The sequence below is a fragment of the Sycon ciliatum genome, chromosome 1 (genome assembly GCF_964019385.1).
Source record: "Sycon ciliatum chromosome 1, ocSycCili1.1, whole genome shotgun sequence".
NCBI lineage: Eukaryota > Metazoa > Porifera > Calcarea > Leucosolenida > Sycettidae > Sycon > Sycon ciliatum.
Window position 1 is genome coordinate 16839248 of NC_088643.1, and position 22331 is coordinate 16861578.

A 22331-nucleotide genomic window follows, 5' to 3' on the forward strand; every position below is an offset into this window, starting at 1 on the left:
ACAACAACCGGTAGCGACGTCCTGAACGTCACACTTGCTGATGGATCGGTCCGCTCACAGCCTATTACGAAAACGGACAGCTTGAAGACCGTAGTCGGCGACTTTAGCGAGCACCAACAGTTCCTAGTATTCCCTATGACGCGGTATGACGTGATCCTCGGCAAACCATGGCTGACCCGGACGAACCCACAGATCAATTTTCGTACCAATGAAATCAAGCTGGAGGGTGGATCTATCATCTGTCAACCGAGTGAAAGTGATGGCACGGACAAATCCAACCCACCGATCGAGACGTTCCTCATCTCAGGGAAGCAGGCTAGGCATGCAATGAGAGGTGGCGCAGAAGGAATCCTAGCGTATGTGACAGCAGATCCAGACGAGCCACAGACGGTGGATAGTCCGGGTAGGGAGGATCAGAAGGATTTCAAGGACCTGCTGAAGGAGTTCGGGGACGTCTTTCCCGATGAGCTTCCAAACAAGCTGCCACCCAGAAGAGGCGCAGATCACGAGATAAAAACGGAAGAAGGAGCTAAACCGCCATCTCGTGCAGCATATCGTTTACCAAAACCAGAGATGGATGAGCTTCAAGCTCAGCTCACCGAGCTGCTCCGTAGAGGATTCATGCAGCCCAGCAAATCCCCATACGGAGCCCCTGTGTTCTTCGTAAAGAAGGCGGATGGAACACTTCGAATGGTATGCGACTGGCGTGAGCTAAACCGCATAACCATTAAGAACAAGGCATGCCTACCGAATATTGACGACCTCTTTGATACCGTCCAAGGCAGTGCGTATTTCACCAAGCTAGATCTGAGGTCCGGTTACAATGAGATTCGAATAGAAGAAACAAATATTCCGAAGACAGCAACAAATACCCCATTCGGTCACTTTCAGTTCACAGTGATGGGTTTCGGCCTAACAAACGCCCCGGCAACATTCCAAACCTTGATGAACAGTGTCCTCCAGCCATACCTGCGTAAATTCGTTGTGGTGTTTCTAGACGATATCCTCATATTCAGCAAATCATGGGGGGAGCACCTCGATCATGTCAGAACCATCTTAAACGCCCGCAGGAGGAATGAGCTATATTGCAAACCGTCTAAATGTGAATTCGGCCGGACAGACGTTCTGTTTCTTGGGCACCGGATAGACGGCCAATGCATTTCTCCAGATCCAGAGAAGATCAAGGCCGTGCATAACTGGCCTGTCCCGACGACGGTCACGCACGTAAGACAGTTTCTGGGATTCGCTAATTACTTTCGAAGGTTCATTAACCATTTCTCGGCCATCTCCAAACCCCTGGAGGAACTGACAGGGAAACATGTGCGCTTCGAGTGGAATCAGACTCGACAGGAGGCATTTGAGCGATTGAAGTCTGCTCTGCTGGATGCACCAGTGTTGCGACTAGCAAACGTCAGTCAGGATTTCCGCGTTGAGACTGACGCAAGTGACTTTGCTGTGGCAGGAGTCTTAACGCAGCAAGCAGAGGACCAGTCCTGGCATCCTGTGGCTTACGTGAGCCGAAAGCTGTCTTCTGCCGAACGGAATTACACGGCCGCCGAGCGAGAAACTTTGGCTGTAGTGTACGCCCTGCAGTGCTGGCGAGTCTACCTATTTCGCCACTTTCAACTCTACACCGACAACATGGGAGTTGTCTACCTCAGGACCAAACCAAACTTAACAAAGAGAGAGGCTCGATGGATTGAATTCCTGGCCGACTATGACTACACGGTACATCACAAGCCAGGGAAGTGTAACATAGCAGACCCGTTGTCACGTCGACCAGACTTGGAACTGAATGGAATCGAGTTCTCTCTGGATGTGAATCAAGGAATTGCGAATCAGATCTCAGCAGGGTATGATAGTGACCCAGAGCTTTCGCCAGTAATCAAGCGCTTGATGGCTTGCAGCGAAGACGCCATGCATGAGCGATACGTCTGGAACAGTGTGGACCGGCGGCTGTACCTAGTAACATCGGGCGATGCTCGCCTCTGCATTCCTCGCGGTCCGGTGCGGCTGCAACTGCTCGAACAGAATCATGATTGCCTGACGGCCGGCCATCCGGGGAGAGACAGGACCTACCTGAAGCTGAGCAGATACTTCTATTGGCCAGGCATGAGAAGTACTGTGAAGGACTTCGTTAAATCTTGCGACCGGTGCCAACGCGTAAAGGGTAGCCAGACCAAGGCAGGACTGTTGCAGTCCCTTCCAGTCCCCGAACAGCCCTGGACAGACATCAGCATGAATTTCATCATGGCACTGCCGCTGACCTGCCGAGGACATAGCGCCATTCTTACCTTTGTGGACCGTCTGACGAAGTATGTGCACCTGATCCCGACGACTGTTCATGTTGACTCTAAGGAGGCAGCCCGATTGTACGTGGATCATGTGTTTGCTGCCCATGGCTTGAGCAAAACGATAGTTTGTGATCGAGATCCGCGATTCACGTCGGCGTTCTTCAAGGAGGTTTTCAGTATTCTTGGCGTGGAGCTAAAAATGAGCACGGCCAACCACCCGCAGACAGATGGCATGACTGAGCGTGTGAACCGTGTCATTGAGGATACGCTAAGAGCTTTCGTCAACCATAGGCAAAACAATTGGGATGAACTCCTATCGCTATGTGAGTTTGCGATCAACAATGCCGATCAAGCGTCAACAGGTAACACGCCATTTTTCCTCAACCATGGATGCCATCCAGTTACTCCCTCGAGCTTATTGACGAAGCAGAAAGCTGGAGCTGGCATGGACACGAATGGTCCGCTGTCATGGCTGGATGGCCGCGTAGAGGCACTACGTGAGGCACAGGATGCCATCGTGGCGGCGCAGGCCCGGCAATCATTGTATGCGGATCGAGGACGGGTGAAGGACGCCCTGAAGGAGGGGGATGAGGTGTTGGTCTTCAGGGACTTCCTGCTGACGCCCGAGGAACGAGACAGGCCTTCACACAAATTAAGGCTCAAGTGGTATGGGCCGTTCAAGGTGCAGAAGAAAGTGGCCCCGAATGCGTACAGATTAGCTCTTCCAAGAATCATTCGGGCCCATCCAGTGTTCAATATTGCTGCCCTCAAGCTGTACCATGGCAATGAGATACCGGGCCGTACTCAGCCGGCACCTCCACCCCTAACCGATGCGGATGGCCATACGCGGTACATTGTCGAAAAGGTGTTGTCGCACAAGAAGAGAGGACGGCGCACGCAGTACCTAGTGAAATGGAAGGGCTACCGAGATGCCACCTGGGAGCCGGAGGAATACTTGATGGATGAAGCAGGAAACGCTATTATTCCGCTGAAAACCTACCTGAACCGTTTTTCATAAAATTGCTATTTAATTGGCAGCCACAGTTGTATTGCTAGTTTCTACGTGTTGCAATAGAAATGTAGCATTCTGCATGATTAGGATAGTGCTTCCCTGCCAGCCAAGCGTTATTTGCAGAGGACATGCACTGGATCTTGAGTTCATCAGTGTTGTTTTCGGCTACCATGCATTCCACATATCCATGCATGATCATTAGTTACCATAACTGTTCCTTCGAATTGGTACTGTTCTGACAGTTGGGAGGGGGGAATGGTGTAACAGATTCACTGTTACTACTAACACTAGGAATAGGATACACTTATCACCTGCTATTATCACGCTGCTGCTGTTAGGTGCTATGTCCATCATTGCTTGTTCATGTATATAAGAATGCATTATGGCAAGGATCATTGCTTATTCCAAGAATGACTACTGAAGTTAGTTGGACTGTTACAATGACGTTGTCATGATTGTTGCGGTTTTCTTTCTTCGTTCTTTGTATTCATTTTGTCACATGACCAGAAATGCTCTCCAGTGTTGATATTGAGCGCATTGAACCCGTCATGGTCAGAGCTGAGAGAACAGACCCATCTGTGACCATGCCAACAAAGGAAGAAACAAAAGCAGCAGCTGCGTCAGCAGGATATGCAGTGTATCCATTCAGCCCGACTGCAACAAATCCATGGCCACTTGGACAGCAATTAGAACCACTGGAACTAGGAACAACCGAAACCGAATCAACTATTCCAGCACTTTGTACTTATTCAGGTGAGTTTTGCCTAGTTGACAATCGAAGGGGTGCCTCGTGATGAGTTAGGTTGGCTATAGCAATAGCTGCTGCATGTCATACTGTACGGATAGTAAGACCGTCTACAGGTCATACCAGCCACCCGTACAGGTTCCTTCGTCCCGTTTCATCAGCTTTATGGTGATTGAGAAATAGACTTGAATGATTTCCCAATTGGTATGTACTGAGGTGTCATGGCACCAGCCATTCATCATGTCAGCATTCTTAATCAATGGAATTTGATGTATGAGTGTTTTCACCCTCATGCAGATGCATGCACCCTGAAATCACATATTCCGCTTGTGGATGCGGTTTCTCCTCTTCTTGCCTCGCCCTTCTTTCTGTTCGCTTTTATATTCAACCTCCTCCTCATATCCACTGGCGTGGAGCGCCTCATTGTAGAGAGGGGCGGCCAGATTAAACCATCAGTGCAACATCACGTGGTTTAACCCTGTTGGGTTCAAGGCTGACTACCCCAAAAATGGGGTAGTATCTATATTTATTGCATTCATCATCGTCCTCGTCTTCGTCATTCATCATCGGCCTCTATATAGAGAAACCGAGTCTGACGCGAACCGTGAAATTTTTTATTTATTTATTTTATTTATTGCATCATCATCTCGTGGCAAGCAATGCCAATATTGAATGAGAGAGGGGTGATAGGCAACCACGGCCAAATCAACAAAAGAAAAGTAGTAGACATACATGTATAAGAAAGAAGAAAAAAAGAAGATAATTCAAAAGAAAGAAGAAAACTCAAGAGATACGAATTACACAGTGGCCCAGAACAAGTGAATACCAGTTAGAGAAGTAAAGTAGCAAAAGTGGAAAGTCTTTGGCAAGTCTTGAAGTCCTGTGACAGCAATGACCAATGTGTATATACCAAAATAGAGGGGACTTCAGAAGAGTGGCTGTGCGAGAGATAGGGAAGCAGAGAGAGATAGTTTCGGGTAGCTGAGGACTGATGAAACCAGTTAAACTGGGATAAAACATGAGGTGGGGCAAGACCGAGACGAATTTTATGAATTAGTTTACATGGTGAAAGTCTGAGCCTGGTAGAGAGAGGGCAGCTGGATGCAATAGCATAGACAGTATGAGAGGGCGTCAAACGGGGAATAGCAAAGACTGCGCGAATTAAGCGACGATGTGCGACTTCGAGACGATTCGTGAGCGATGTGCTGATGCCAGCCCAAATGGAGGAACAGTAGTCAAATACAGGCAAAACTTAGCATTTATACAGCATAAAACGGCAATAACAAAGGAAATAAGATATGTGAGAGGAGTATCAATAGTACCCCATTTTTTTCGGGCTGGGGCATGTCCCTACTCCAGAACCCGCCCGACACATACTACTTGCACCCACGCACGCGCACACATACCGTGTCTCCTAGCAACAAAAAACCCGAAATGTGGGCCAAACATACTGATACTATAGTATCGGTACGTTTATGGTAGACCGGTAAAGGGTTAAAAAATGGAAGTCCAGTAAATATTTAAATTTCAGTTTCCATAGAGTTTGGGGTGTTAGTCCCACATGTCTCCGACAAAGCATTCTTGAGATATTTCCATTTGAAAAATTGATTTTGGATGCGGCACCATGACATCATGCGGCCCCGACGGTCGACACACCTCCTCTGCAACGTCACAGTGTGGAGGTAAGTCAAAAGGAGTGCGTGAAAGCAAATAGTGGCAATGCTATTTCAAATGATTTGGCGACCGATAGTAGGTGGTGCAAGTGACCCCGACGACGTAACTCCATGTGAGAGTGAGGATGCAGCCATGGCCGACCTTCATGAGTTCTGTCTTGGGCTGAGAATTTCGGTATTCTGCAGAATAAATGGCCGGGCGGGCTTGTCAAGAGTGAGCACTGCTGCGTTTGCGACTGATGAAGCAGCAGCTATTGCACATGGGGCTGATATAATTATCAGATCTCTGGAGAGCAGAGTCGTCAAAATGTAGAAGAGTAATGCGAGGGCTCTGACTGGTGTTCAATGCTGACTCGCTTGGACTCCAGCGACCTGCCACATAGGGATTTTTGGTGCAAACTAGCACTTGGCGTATTTCAGACGGTGCTCGATTGACGAAAAGTGCAGGCTTTTTGAAACAGTGGCATGACTTTTCGATTCAACATTACAGTATCTGAAAGCTTTAGAACTGTCCATTGTTTTGTCACTTGTCACGGTTGTGGACTCGTCGTTAGCGTAAATGTGGCTGGACTGTTCCATGCGGAACACATCAAGATTTGTAGAGCTGAAAATTGCTGGATGCGATAGCATAGACAGTCACTCCAAACAACAAGTTTCTCTTTGCACCACCAACACTTTTCGGTGCAACATTTGATGCATAAGTGACTGGATTTCTGCATGTAGTTTTTGACTTGCATTGAGTCAGCTGATCATGAGCCAGAGCTTTAGGCCTCACGATGAGTTAGGTTGGCTATTGCAATAGCTGCTGCATGTCATACTGTACGGCTGGCAAGACTGTCTACAGGTCACCCCAGCCATCCATACATTTTCTACGTCCTGTCTCGTTAGCTTTATGGTGAATGAGAAATAGACTATGTCACGTCCCTGAACGTGACGACTGCTGCCTGATAGTCCTGTGACAGCAGGATCTACATAGTCAGCAGCTCTGTGCTGAGCTGTCACACCCTTTTGGTACAATGTGGTTTGGCCAGTGTCTTGTCCCACGTGCTTAGCACGTAGGTTGAGCGACACACGCTTTCCCACGTAGGTGACATGCCTTATTGGCATGACACATCATGTGATCCAGGGCCGGAACCTGGTCAGGTAGGTTCTCGCGTTGTACGTTTCCTGGAAGTGCTTCACTTCCTGGAAATGTGACTCCAGGCTTTGTGCAAAATCACGTCACTACGACGTTCTACAGGTTTCCACGATGCCTCGGTGCTTTGTGCAAAGAGCCAAGACTAATATGACATTGTATAACAAGAGCTAAGTGCAAGACAGGAGAAGTGTGCAAGAACCAAAACCATCACCGCAGTGACCGCACGAGAGGTCAGAGTATCAAGCAAGCAAGACCAAGAATGCAGCAGAACTTACCATAAGAAGCCGCTGAACTATGGCACGTTGGGTGAGCGGGCTCCCCAACGTGACCCTCATATACTCACATTGTACTCTGGCGTGGGTGAGCGGGCTCCCCACGTCCCAATTTGGTCTTTCTTCTCTCGATGTCTTTCTTTCTCTTTCTTCTCGAATGATCACCGTACGTATATTCTGCATTTCTGCTGACTGGCTGCGCACATTCCGGTTTGACTTGTTCTGCTATTTCCTGGAATTACCTCGCAATGATCACGCCATATATCTCTGAAGCACCCTATAAAAGAAGCTCTCATTCTCTCCTTTACTTCAGTTTTTAGTCTAGTCTAGTCTGGTCTAGTCTAGTCTAGTCTAGCAGTCGAGACTCGGTCTCAGCTCTCTGTCTTCGTTTACTTTGAGCTCGGATTTGATACTACTCACGACGTAAAACTAACAGTCTTTGTTTGTTGATCGTGTGGGGTTGAACTTGGACCAAGCTAGCTATATTGGTTGGCCCCTGGGTTGTGTTGGGCTTGTCGTGAGGCCACACGTCTATATTCAGTCGCCGTTCGTAGTGATTTCGGGGTCCGGTCGCTGTGAGCCAGGGATGCGACAACTATATGAACTGAGGTGTCATGACACCAGCCATTCACCATGGAAACATTCTTGAATAAAATCAATTTGCAATTTGATGTATGAGTGTTTGCACGCTTATACAAATGTAGCAACCTGAAATCGCATTTGTGGATGCGGACATGTCTGTGTGTTTGTGTACTTATGGCAGGTGTACAACAACCTATTACTCTGCAGCCCGGTACAGCCTTAGCTTGCTCCTCTACTGATAGATCACCATCATCAATGTCAGGCCCTTCTACCACGGCAGAGACTACATTTGGTCTTAGCCAGACCTGTTTGAGTGCACCCACCCAAGCCACTACAACACATCGCATTGCCAGCTCAGCTGAGACTAGCACTGGCAGCTTTACAGCTGATGGTAATGCTGCTAGTTATGACCGAAGAAAGGTACGACGTATTGCTTATCCTTTGATGTAAATATATGGGAAGACTCTTAAGGGTGAAGAGTCAAAGTCTGTCACGCCCAATCATAGCCGATCATGGCCGAATTTCCGATTCCTCTCGAAGTTGGTTGCTTCTATAACCTGGGCCGAGGACTTCATTCTCCCACTATTTACGTTTGATCCAAATATTCTCTGTTCCTGTTATTTTTGGCAAGGTCAAAAATTCAAATGAGATACACATTAAAACAAGGCACAGTACGAGGGGCCACTGCTTCTCGCTACAATACCACACAGCCAAGCCAACATTATCCACACTCTGATACAAGTAACATTGTAATTTTTAGCCATGTAACAGTTGGCTGTCGACTTTCTGAGTCCCTCAAATGAATCGAAAAAAATCCGCCTATCCAATGGGAATATGCTAGTTCTCTTCAAAACTTGCCAGATTATGCTAGCACGATGCTAGTTTGCAGAAAGTGCTAAATATGCTGGATATAATGCTAGCATTATCCGCTGGGACCTACTGGCAACACCCAAGGCTCCCAGGCCGTTGGGTGCGTGTGTAAAGAATTATAATTGATGCAGACATGGCCAGACAACAGCGAGTTAACCCTTTGGTGCCTGACTGAATTTTAGATTTTTCGTACTTTTGGCTCAATTTTTTGGAAAGCCTATATCTTCGCAACCGTTTAGATAATGTAGCGACAAAAGTATGTATTCTGAATGGCAAGACACAGCAAAATCCGATTTCTGAATTTTCAAGTCAGAAAAATCTACAATAGGGTCAGGGTACTGTGCTGGTCCATGAACATCTTGGTCGCCAAAACCACTCAGCACGCCAAATCCACTACCTCGTCCACGGTCTCCGCCATTGCTTCCGCCACACGCGCCACGCACGCCACGATCAGCTGTTCCATCAGCTGGCTGAGCTCGACCAGCGCCGTGAGCAATTCCTCCGCGCAGCGCGAGCGGAGCACGTCCACGAACTGGCTGCGCTTGCCCTCGCCCTAAAGCTTCTTGAAGCTCATCGTCGGAAGTTTTGTCCTCATCTGAAGAGTTGCCGTTCTCAAGAAATTCACCGAAAACCAAATCATCGTTGAGTCAGTCTTCCTCATCTGATGACGGCAGGTTTCCGTCAGAGAAAAGAGCGTCAGATTATTCACCATCGTCGTCTTCTGATTCTTCTTCTACAGGGGCATCATCGGCCTCCAGCTCTTCAAACAACTCAAGCACTCCTGCAGCATCCATGACGGAGGTCAGCTGTAGTAGCCATGAACTGTACTAGTCGAAAACGAAGCGAAACAGCAACGTTTTGTTCAAGTTGCGGGACGCGTGCGTAGGCTGCCACGCTCGATTGACTTCTGCTGATCTGCGCGACTGTCGTTGATCACGACTCGACTTTTTCAAATGCAACCCCCCTACTTTCTCTATTGCTATCTACAGGCCAGCTACTGAAGGGGCTCTGTACAAAAATCAGGCACCTGCGATGTACGTGACTGGCTCTGTGCTCGATTTTAGTATGCACTGTCAGCAAAGGCTGAAATCGACCTACCGGCACCTAAGGGTTAAAGGAATTTTAAAAAGAATTTTATTATCCAAAAGTGATTTTGGATAATGAAATCGCTGGCTACATATGAGGGGCCTGGCTCGAGTCCTGGTGGTGACAGTCAATTTTTTCTTCAGATTTTTCCCATTTTCGTCTTTCCCTCATACCAGTGAATATTTGATGACTTGGGGATTCCCGCGTGCAAGTTTTGTACACGACGTATGTGGGTTACATTGAGGGCAGCGTCACACCCGCCTGTGTGGATTCACAGGAAGTGTGAGTGACGAAGTCTGAAGAGGATGTTGAACGGTCTCTGCTGGGATGAGAACTGCACCACACCTCAGTGGTTAGAGCATCCCTGGCTACAAGCTACGGTCCTTGATCCGAGTCCTGGTGGTGATAGTCAATTTATTCTTCGGACTTTTCCCGTTTGCGTCTTTCCCTCAAACCAGTGGATAATAATTATAGGTTAGTGCATGGCAGGGAGGGCCTTATGGCTTGTTAGTGCCCGAGAGGTTAGCTGGTGCCTCGTAGCACTGTCCTGTGGAGCCGCACGCGGCCGGCTTGTATCCTCCGGCTTGTCAATAATCCGTAAGGATGTACCTGTTACTGAAAGCAGCAGTGAAGTAATCACAGTATCAGTATTTGGATGCCCATTGCATTTGCGCGATGGAGCAGTTGCAAGTGTTTTGGGGCATTTGAAGATATTTGTGGCCGAATAACAAGAAAAATCGCATAGCATGGTGATTTTCAATCGAAACGGGAACCTGCCATGCAAAATGAGCCTGAAGAAGAGCATCCATTCTGCTGTGCGTATAGGTTCCAGTATGACCACGGTAGGGGGTTGGTACCAAGGTGAAGAACAAACATGTTATGTTTTCGATGTCAGAAAGGCGGACATGAGGCAAAGGCCTGTCCAAATCGCCTGACCCACACACGGAGTACAAAGAAATCCATGGTGTCGGGGTCCAACAGCCAGCCGCCAACTGTCCAGTGGCGTGGGTTCAGACAAACAGGACTCATCTGCTGTAGGAGGGTCGGATGCGGAAAGAGTAGCAGGACAAAAGGCAAAGTATAAGCTTATTGGACCAACATTCTCCCTCTGGTACGACAACCAACCGCCAGCTTGCCAGTGCTAGTGGTGTATAGTGGTGTGGGGCTAGACAAACCGTTCTCGTATTCAGCTGCTGTAGGAGGATCGGATGGGGAAAGGGATGCTTCCGGGGAATCGGAACCTGCCTCGGCGGTAGGGTGAGGTGAGCCCGATTGAACTCTAGCTCTGTCCCCAGACAGCAGCTGGGCCGAGGGGTCAGAGAGAGGAGCCACCACCCCCTCCCACAGCAGCCTAACCCCACCACGTCTCTGGCCCACTCTGATCCTACTAGTGAAGAAGACAGAGCAATGGCCTTACTGGCTGAGTGCGGTAAGAGCAACAGCAATTCGCTTATCCATCATCTCGACGAAATCCTTCCTTTGGCCCGTCAACACGGCTCTAGTCTCATTCTTGCTGGGGACTTTAACGTTCACAACCGTGCCTGGCTTAACATCTCTAATACCACACCGGCGGGCAAAGCCCTTGAGGACACTTGTGCCGTGCACCTTCTTATGCAGCATGCTCGGACTCCTACTCATGGCGACAACACCCTTGATTTCGTGATGTCTACCTTCAACTCTCCAGTATTGACAACACGTTATGGTGCTATCCGATGCTATCCGACTTTGTATGCATATTACCTTGCGATGGACCTGCAGCAACGTGAACTGTCTGGCGCTACAAGAGCGCGGACTGGCATCGCCTCCAAGCTTTCCTTCACAACTCTCATCATAACTGATGAGTGATGACGCATACACCTCCTATGAGCGGGCAACCACCACCATCAGAGGTGCAATAGCCAAGTTTGTCCCATCTAAGGAACATACCACGAGGCCGAGTGATCCAAAATGGTGGACCCGAAATGTACAGCTGCTACGAGGGAAAAAGACAAGCGTTGGCGTTCCTGGAGAAAATACCCGAACGATCTTCTACTCAAACAAGCTTTCCACCGCTTTGTTACCATAGCCGTCCATATCCTAAGGTGACCCTAGAACCTAAAGAGGCCAGTAGTCGTCATAGCTTCACTCAAGGACAAAGAATGGTGGACAAAGTATACAAGTGGAGACAGACGCAACAAGGACATTCCTCTCATTGTTGATGCGGACGGACCGGAGTGGACCAGTTCCGATCACATCACTGCACTTGCATATGTGTACGTCAAGCCGCATTCATACCGCATCATGGGGGTTGATCCAATTTGTACAACGACACAGTGATCCGACAATATGAAATAAATTCATAACTTGTTTACTGCCCGTAACTTGTTTACTGCCCGTAACTTCGAAATGTCCGTTACCCCGAATCAAATTCATTTTGACGGGGAATGGCCATAAATATGGCATATGTCGCCACTATTTCCACAAAAATTGCCAAAAGAGTAGTAACATTTCCACTGAAACTTTCCCAAAGTTTGCCCGGTAGCCTGAAATGCTCGTAACTTTGGAAATTTTGTATTCACATCTAGAATGATCGAGGATAACCGAGGTATAAGTGTACATGTATGTCTGTACGGTGCCGCCAATGGTGGTAACCTGGATGTGTGTCAAGCCCTGATCGCTGGAGGCGCCGAGTGTAACATCAAGAATGAGGTAAAGCACAGTAACATTGAGTGTTATGAACCAGGATAATCCTGTTCCGTGTTTAACCGGAAATGTTCATTTACGGCCTCCTCACGACTATAATGTGTGCAGGTCTTTGCCCCAGGGTGTTGTGTCTATTGTTCTCAAAATCGGTCACGCTCCCATTGCTTGTTATATTCTTGAGAGACGCCATCATACCAGAATCTTTCACCTGAGCGGGTCCAGACGGAACAATGATTACTATGATCCATCCATTACACGTATGAAGGGTTAGTATGTCGAAGTACTAAAACTCGGAACGACTTCGCGAGGAGTCTACAGGTGGACTTCAGGCGCATGAGCTGAAAATAGAAAAGTATTTCGAGCTAGATGTATATTGTATCTTACATTGCTGCAGGCTAGGTCAGCACAGGCTCCATCCTCGTGAATAGTAGGCTGTGCATACAAAACCTCGATCATTCTAGATGTGAATACAGGATTTCCATACAAGAACCCTCACGTAGGGTTTAGGTGCACTAGCTGCACAAACTGGTTTCGCGAGCAAAGAACAGAAGCACGGAAGCTAAGACGTCTGCATGCCTTCCTTCTCCTTTTATTTCTTGCCCCACTTTATATCAACATGTCGGAGACGGTGTAAGTGACCTTCAATTCGGCTCCACCGACCAAAGGTCTCGGCTTCAATGCCACAAGCACGCACCAGGAAAACAAACAGAAATGTAAAGTGAAGCTAGATCTAGCTATGGGGAAGTAGAATGGGTAAAAGTACCGGTAGGTGTTTAGAAAAATAAAAACAAGATAAAAAGAGATTGTAAATTATCAGTGTTTGGACTGATGTGCCATGTACATGTACATGTATGCAAAACACAGCTGAGCACTCTGAGCAAGGCCAGGTACGCGGATTAGCGGGTCCGGCAAGCGACGAGCTTGAAACATTACAGGGAATATGTTGCCCAGAACCATTTGCTGTCTCTCAGGTGTCAGTAGACCTTTGTCTTTAACCCTTTGGGCTTTCACTTGCCACAGCTAATCCGGTATTTGAGTGAGCCGCGGAACATCCGCCATAACTTTAGAACCATTGATATTTGTAAATACAAACCTATATATTTTCGGAAAGGTATGACAATACCGAAGTCAAAAACACACACATCAAGTCCAACAATATCTGAAAAGTTGCACATTTGGTTGTTAGAAGTCAAGCGTTCGACAAAATATACGATAAATTTCTGACTGTCCAGTTTGAGCTGTATTTTCGAACAGCCAAACACATACTCACCTGATTTATACTGCAAAGTGTCTCTGGTGGTACTGAGAGAAGCAGTCGCGAGCAGAGACATGCAGAAACCGGTCGCAGGCTGCACAGTAGGTGACGCATCGCCGCTCAGCTTTTTCCAACTCGTAGCAGTTGACACAGTTGCGCTTCAGATCTGGTGAGTGCTTGGGCACATGCATGAGAGCAACTTCAGCTGCAGTAGGTGCCTGTGGAGGTGCAGAGTATCGGCGCTTTGGCGGTGGAGCACCGATGTCGAGATTTGCAAGCTGCCGGATCAAGTTCGCACGGAAGCTGGTGTGACGGTGGTGTCGTCGGCGTTCTATTGCACCCGGATGATCGGCACGGTATAGTTCGAAGATGCGATAGCTGTTGGTGGCTGCAATATCCAACATGTCCAAGAACAGACTTTTCCAATACTTTTTGCATCGCCTCAGTGTACGGTAAGCCGCAATGTGTTGATCAAACAGGTCAACACCCCCATGCTCTTGTTGTCATCAGCAATGGAGAGTGGCTGGGGGATACACATGTAGATACCATGGATCATGCGTAGTTTCCTCTGAAAAGCGACTCCTCGGACCAGAACTGGCGGATTTCCGGCAGACGGTTGAACGCCATGTGGAACAGCAGAGCAAACAGACAGTAAATTTCTTCGTTGGTTGTGTCGACCCATTCTCCCTGTACTGCATATGATCTCTTCTCCCCGATGTGTTCTCTGGCATAATTGTTAGTGTACTCAACGATTCGTGCTACGATGTCTTCTGTGAAATACAATTTGAAAAAATCGAGTTCACAGGTTTTGAAAATTTTCGGGGAGCTGCAGACTAACGTCGTCGCCAGGGTTGAAGACAGGAAACTCACCAGGTCCATCAACATCGATGTCATTGTATCCTGACGCTGGCTGATAATTCTGAGCTGCTCCTCGTCCGCGTCCTCGTCCGCGATTGTGCGCTGCACCACGTCCAAGTCCAGGAATTGCATTTCGGTGCGCAGCGATAGGAGCGACTCCGCGACCTCGTCCTCCACGGCCACGTCTTGCAGGTCTCCCTCTGCCTCTTCCACGGCCGCGGGCATGTCCAGCTTGTAGCTCCGAGCCTGAGTCAGTGTCAGAACCGTCAGCTGACTCGCTTGACGTGGAGTTCTCAGCATTGTCAAAATAAATTTCGTCTTCGGCATCGGAATTCATAGCTGCTAGTTCGGCATCCAAATTCTCTTCCTCTTCGGATGACAGCATGTCAATGTCGCTGCCAATGTCATTGCCGAATGCTTCGCCATCGTCACTGTCTTCAACAGGACTGGCACTCCTCTCCAAGTCTTCAAAAAGGCGCAGCGCTCCCGCCGCGTCCATGGCCGTTTCTTCTCCGTTTTCACTACTAAAATGTAGAGTCATGCAGAAAAGAACGTGTGGAAGTGCGTCATGTAGCTGCATGCACTTCGCGCGCTTGGTTCTCATTTTTTTTGTATGTGAGCCATGCCTGGGACTTTCCCTACTTGTCATCCCATGGCTCAGGGGCCTGGGGCCAAAGTTTGAAGGCTAGACTCGCAACAGAACGGAAGTTACGATCTCTAGTAGTGCGTCATGTGCATACCCGTCGAATTCGACGGGTAAAAGCCCAAAGGGTTAATGACTGAAAACGTGTTTTGTGCGGGCGCTGCGACAGCAGCCTGTCCGGAAGGGAGTTCAGTGTGCCTATACAGCAGTACGGGAACGACCGCTTCACGACGAATGGAGCTGAGACAGGGAGCGTGTCTAACAGCTGATAGGCATGGCTAGTGGCATTATTGTGCTCGTTCCTGGTTCTGGGGTTGCTGGAGAAACGCGATGCGGTGGCAATACAGCAAGTAGCTGAGGAGGACCAGTGATGAAATGCAATTTGTACATGCACGAGAGAGTAGCAGCAGTCCGGCGGACAGCCAGACTGAGGAGAATTGCACCAGGGCCAATGATGCGCAGCGCGCGGCGTTGAACATTATCCAGACGTTGGATGTGGCTGACTGGCGCGCTCATCCACACAAGCGGGGCATACTCCATCAGGGGCCTCACAAATGCCTTGTAGACAGTCGTTCGGCCAGCTGGCGTTAGAATGCGGGCCGCTCGTCGGAGAAAGCCGAGGCGCTGCTGGGCGCGGATGGTCACGGTCCTGAGGTGACTAGCGAAGGACAATTTGGAGTCAAATCGAACACCAAGCAGGGATATGCTAGTTTCCTCCGGTACAGAGGTACCACCAAACTGGATTTGGGGTAGGTCTAGGTCAGTGCGTCGGAGAGTAGCAGTCATAGCCTGTGACTTGGTGGGCTCGAAAGACACTTTCCACCGGCAACCCCACTTATGCAGGCGGTTTGTAGATACCTGCAAGGTGTGTGCAGCGTCCCGAGGGCACTGAGCTGAGGATACTAGACTGTATAGTGTGGTATCGACCGCGTAGGCCTCAAGCTTAGCATTGCCATCAAGAACATCGGCAGCGTCATTCACGTATATTACTCCTTTGAGGACGAAGGACGAATATATCCCTTTTTTAAGGTATAGCTGGATTCCTAAAGACGAGTATATCCGTTTTTGAGAAAATTGCGATATCGATATATTTTTAGGTGCTGGAAGTCGCTCATATGTTGCTCAGACGAGTACGATCTGATTCTTCGTCAAGGTGAGACATGTCGCAGTCGATCCGCGTCGGTCCCGTGGAGAACCGGCCACATTTGAGTATACTCAGAGAATGCACCGATCGACAAATTATTTGGAATTTGAAACTAACTTGTTACTTTGTTGAGACTGCCGATGGCACGTAACCTGTCAAGTGTCTCCTTGTCTGAGGCCCTCGGCATTATCTTCATGAGCAGCGATAGTGAGGATGAACAGTGTGATCCTTTTTACTTTTCTGAGGATGTCACTGATATCAATGTCTCTTTAGAATCAAACTATAGGACACCATATCCAATTTTTGAAAATCTCGCATTATACACCTATTTTGAATTGACCATTCTGACCTCTATAATGAATAAATGATGTAGAAACTTTGGTTTTTGTTGCCTACTGATGTCTATGTCTCTTTAGAACCAAATTTTATGACACTAGATCAATTTTTGAAAATATCAATTTTTCGCCTGAAAATGGTAGGAATCCAGATGGTTTTGGGTAGTCCTCAAAGGGTTAAAAACAGCAAAGGGCCCAAGATACTGCCCTGGGGCACCCCTGCAGAGATTGGGTGGAGAGAAGAAATCTGCCCGCCAACTAAGCACTGGAGTGAACTGCCGTCAAGATAAGACGATAGCCAGCTATGGAGTTTTTTCTTGCCTGTGCTTCCAGCTTGGCGACACTCCATTGCATGATGCCGCCAGGATAGGTAGAATCAAGATGTGTAAAGCGCTGCACGCTGCAGGGGCCGACTGTGAAATGAAGAATGAGGTATAGCACAGTGACAACGAGTGTCATGAACCAGGATGATCCTGTTCTGTGTTTGCACTGCACAAAAAACGTACGCACAATCATGTGTTCCCTGACCTTTACCCGAGTGGAATCCTGTCATACGCGGAAAATTCTCATCTACTGCCTACTCACCCCATCAATGTGTGCAGGTCTTTGGCCCAGGGTGTTGTGTCTATTGTTCTCAAAATCGGTCACGCTCCCATTGCTTGGTATATTCTTGAGAGACGCAATCATGCCAGAATCTTTCACTTGAGCAAGGTCCATGCGGGACAATGTTATGTTCCATCTATTACACGTATGAGGGGCTAGTATCTCGAAGGAGAAAAACTCGGAACGATTTCGAGAGAAGTATACAGGTGAACTTCAGGAGCATGAGCTGGAAACAGAAAAGTATTTCGAGCTACATGTATATTGTATCTTACATTGCAGCAGGCTAGTGCAGCGCAGGCTCCATCCTCATGAATAGTAGGCTGTGCATACAGGACCTCGACCATTTCAGATGTGAATTCAGGATTTCCTGAACCCTCACGTCGGGTTTAGGTGCACTAGCTACACAAACTGGTTTCGCGATCAGAGAACAGAAGCACGGAAGCTAAGACTTCTGCATGTCTTCCCCCATTTTTGTTTCTTGCGTCACTGTACATCGACATGTCGGAGACACCGTAAGTGCCCTTCAGTTTGCAGAGTGCATGCTAAACTCCGCTTGGTTTGGCCCTCGGCGGATTCAGTTGACGGCAATTTTTCTCCAGATCATTATATTTAATTTAATACAGTAACACAGTACGAGGTATGTACTACGAATGTGTAGCTGCGTGAATAGGCCGGGTTTCACTTGTTACTTTGAAGTTAACAGAGGGATCGCTGACCTGAAAAAGCTGTTGGAGAACGAGGGAGTGTGTGGCGTAGCCCTCACCACCGATGGATGGACTTCTATGGCGACGCAGAGCTATGTCACATGCACTGCACATTTTATTGACAGAGATTGGTCTCCGGTGAGCTGTGTCCTGCAGACTAACCAATTCCACGGCAGCCATACCAGTGTACAGCTGGCTGCACATCTGCTATCCGTTGTGGATGCTTTCGGCATTCCTCACCAACAAGTGAGCTGTGTGACTCACGATGAGGCCCGAAACATGGTTGCCACTGCAGCTATTTTGCGTGATGACGATATCGACAACCAGGTCTGCATGGCCCACATGCTGCAGACCGTCATCAGGAACGCCATCGACAAAACGAAGGGCCTGGACAAGTTGTAGGCTTGCAGTCGCAAACTGGTAGGGCACTTTAAACATTTGTCTGTGGCGGCTGAGCACCTCAGGCTCAAGCAGTTGCAGCTCGACAGCGCCAAGCAGCCACTAACCATAGTCCAGGACGTGCCTACAAGGTGGAATTCCACCTTCTTCATGTTGAGCCGCCCCCTACAGCTAAGGACAGCATTGACGGTTGTGCTGTCGGATAGCAGCTGCACTTCAAAGAAGGAACACCGTGACCTTCAGCTGAAGGACCAGCAATGGGCCGCAGCTGAACACCTGGTCACAATTCTGAAGCCGTTTGACCTTGCCACCAAGATTGCCAGCGGGTAATCGTACGTCACACTCTCAATAATGCTCCCCATCACCACAAAGCTGGCAACACGGCTTCAAATTTTGGTTGGCGAAACAGACTCCACCATGGCATGGTCGTTCGCGACGAATCTACTTTCACGGCTGAAGGTGACGTTCCGCCACGACAATTTGGATGTCCGGAGTCCGGGGGTCCTGGCTAGCGCCTTGGATCCTCGGTTCCGGAACCTGAACTTCTTGGAGGTTGAACAGCGCATCCAAGTGCAGAAAGATCTTGCTGAACTGGCCAGCAAGAAGCTGCCCACATGCCCGGCTTCTAGCGTTACTGAGCCAGCTGCGAAGAAGCCCTGTTTGAGCAGCCTTGCTCAACTGATGAGCACCACAGCGAACGTCGACGATGGGCATGACGAGCCAGTTGATAACCTGGAAAAGGCTGAGCTACAGCTTGTTGTGTTCTTTACCGAGGAGCCAACAGGCATGGAGACTGATGTACTTGCCTGGTGGAAAGTGCACAGCGACCGCTTTCCGCTGTTGGCACCCGTGGCCAGGAAATTCTTGGCCATTCCTGGCTCGTCTGTGCCATCCGAATCCGTTTTCTCTGCTGCTGGTGCCATCGTTACGAAAACCCGCAGCTCTCTCCACCCTTTGAATGTTGACGCCTTGATCTTTCTGAGGAAGAACGTGATTCTCCCCAGCTCGCACCGGTCCACACGTTTGCTGTCGGCAGCTGAGGAAGTCGCTGCTGACCTGATTGAGGCATCCGCATAGGAGCTTGCTGCAGAGCCTGCATTGCCAACAGTGTAACTGCTGCAGTTTTCGAAGTGCGCGTGTGTGTGAGTGTGTGTGTGAGTGTTTGTGTGTCTGTGTGTGTGTGTGTGTGAGTGTGCTCATGTGTGTGTGTGCAGGTGTGTGTATGTGTGTTTGTGTGTGTGTGTGTGTGTGTGTTTATGTAGTGGGTTGATCTGTGTGTGTGTGCATGCGTAACGTTACGGCCTGTATTGAATTGTGTACTTTCAAATTAGAAAGGATAGTAAAATATCCCTGTTGCAATCAACATATCACGTATAATGACATAATTACACAAGAGAGAGTTTGGAAGCTTTGTCACAACTCCGAGTTTCACGTATCTCTACGATCATCAGGCAACTGATGGATCCAAAACGGGCAGCCAGAACATAAGGGGGAGCAAGGTTGGAAATTCTGAGGGGTGTCATAGGCGACGCGTATCATAGCGCAAGAGTCAGGTGCAGGCGTGAAGTTGCCAAGTCTTCAGACTTGGGGCTATGCAGCAGTAGTTCCGGCATGAATGATATAGAATAGAGCTGGGGGCAAATGCCAAATCCACACAACAACACAAACATACACCCACACTCTCTCCCTTTTCTCACATACACATACACTCACACGCGCGTCCGCACACACATTCTCTAAATCTCTCTCTCTCTCTCTCACACACACACACACACATTCATTCTCTATATCTCACACATGCACACGCACGGACACATTCATTCTCTATATCACACACACACGCATTCTCCAAATCTCACACACACATTCTCTAAATCTTACATACACACACACACACATTCTCCAAATCTCACACAAATCTTACATACACACACACACATTCTCCAAATCTCACACAAACATTCTGTCTCTCTCTCTCTCTCACACACACACACACACACACGGCCACAATACTCATCCTTTCATTCTCACACCTACCGCACACATACTTGCACCCGCACTTATCCAATCACCCACACGCACTCTCTTGCTCACGAATGCACACAAACACACACACACACACACACAAACACATGCGCGCTCACACTCACACACACACACACACACACACACTTGGCAGCGGGACTACCAGCTAGATTCACTTGACCTTGCGCGCAAAGTTACAGAGGACATAATTATTACTTTATTGGAATATGAAAAATAAATTCAAGTAACCATGACAATATTACATGTATTACGTGCGTGGAAATATGTCGCTAAGCCGATAAGCCGATCGTTATGATATCAGCTGAGCCACTAAGGAAATATCACGATCGTTTCAGCCCTACTCATTTTGTTCCTTGCGCCGCTCTATATCAACATATCGGAGACGTTATGTGTCTCCGACATGTTGACAGGGTGCATGGGCAACTCTGCTTGGTTTTGGCCAAAGTCTGATTCAGTTGACGTGACTTTTCTGGAAATCATAAGTAATACCATACTAGACATGTACTACAAATCTGTGGACGTATGAACTTGGCCAGATTTCACTCTACAGTAAAACCTGGTGTAAGCGACCTCTGCTTTTAGCCACCATCTGCTTTTAACCAGCATTTTTCCATGCATGGACAGTTCTACAAGGAAACTGCACCTGCCTTGCGTGACTAGCGACCGTCTAATATTGTACCAAATGCCATATAGGACCTGCACACAGCGACCAAAAAAATGCCAGACCCATCAGGACGCAAACCCGGGACCTTGCTTGTCATGAGCAATGCTCTAAACATCTCTTGAAACTACAAGTAGTTGCCATTTCTCACTTCCCTCCTGTGAGTTTGCTGCTTATCGTGTTCTTGTTTGTATTCGATTTGTGTTGTACATTTTCTTTAACGTATTTTTGGGAACACAGCCCCATGCTGTGTGAACAGTCGTGTTGAGAAAAAAATTCTCTAAATATGTGAGCTGAGGGACCAGGTCGAACCCAGAAGGTGCTGACAAGTGTATCACTCCAAATGCAGCTCACAACACATGCCACACATGCTGATGGCGCTTGGGTCTTTTCCCTCTCCTGTGGGACCAACCACGGTCAGTTTTCTTGAACGTCCTACGAGAGGTGAAAGGAAGTGTTTTGTGAGCCCTGCTCATGAAAAACAATGTCCCGGATTTGAGTACTGATGGGTCTGGCATTTTTATCTCCTTTCAGGCAGTTCACTTTCCTGTCTGATCCTTTGAAATCCCTTTCAGTGCCAGGCCAGATGCACGCGGTTTGCTGGGCCATTTTTTGTAGTTAGTCGTATCAACTCAAACCGACTTGTTGTCCTGCGCTGGCGTAGCTTGTGCTGCTGCGCCCTGCTCAAACTCGACATCGACACCTCCGATATCCTCAGGGCCGTCCAAGGCGACCACGGCAGTAGGTACGACATTGACCACGGCGAACTTGGTTGCGAAATTTGTCACGATCGCGGACGGCTACGTCCGCATTCGAGTCATCGCCTTCACTATCGCAGCTCCAGTCATCACTGTCCGAGTCCATGATGGACTGTAGCACCTCTTCAGCCGACATGAAAGGTGATTCTAGACCAGGGAGTTGTACGACTCCTTGTTCTTGACCTGCCCGGTACGCGAACCCCGTCGGATTTATTTATTTATTTTTTATAAGACAGTAGCATCGTACGAGGTATGTACTACGAATGTGCAGCCGCGTCAATAGGCTGGGTTTCACTGAACCTGCATTACGAGTACGATATCAAATTATACATAGAGGATAAAAGGCAAAAAAATCCTTTTTGAAAGTGTCAGAAGCTCAAACTCAAAAATGCCGCTGAATCACCCGGGAGGGATCAGATTAAGGCAGCGATACAATTCTTTTCACCAAAATGCGACTTAAAGCGCAAAACTGGTACCATGGACCAGTTCCGATCACATCACTGCACTTGCATATGTGTACGTCTAGCTGCATTCGTACCGCATCATGGGCGTTGATCCAATTTGTACAACG

The 22331-nt window shown here is 48.3% G+C and overlaps 1 protein-coding gene across 1 annotated transcript in view; it reads left to right on the top strand.

Annotated features, from left to right (window-relative positions):
- Nucleotides 1-9143, top strand: part of LOC135818514 (mucin-3B-like) — a 38576-nt gene extending 29433 nt beyond the window's left edge. The window contains exons 5-7 of the mRNA XM_065331941.1: nt 3814-4059; nt 7898-8136; nt 8967-9143. Of these exons, the coding sequence (XP_065188013.1) occupies nt 3814-4059; nt 7898-8136; nt 8967-9143 (662 nt within the window). The remainder of the gene's footprint in view (nt 1-3813; nt 4060-7897; nt 8137-8966) is intronic.
- Nucleotides 9144-22331: the final 13188 nt, after the last annotated feature.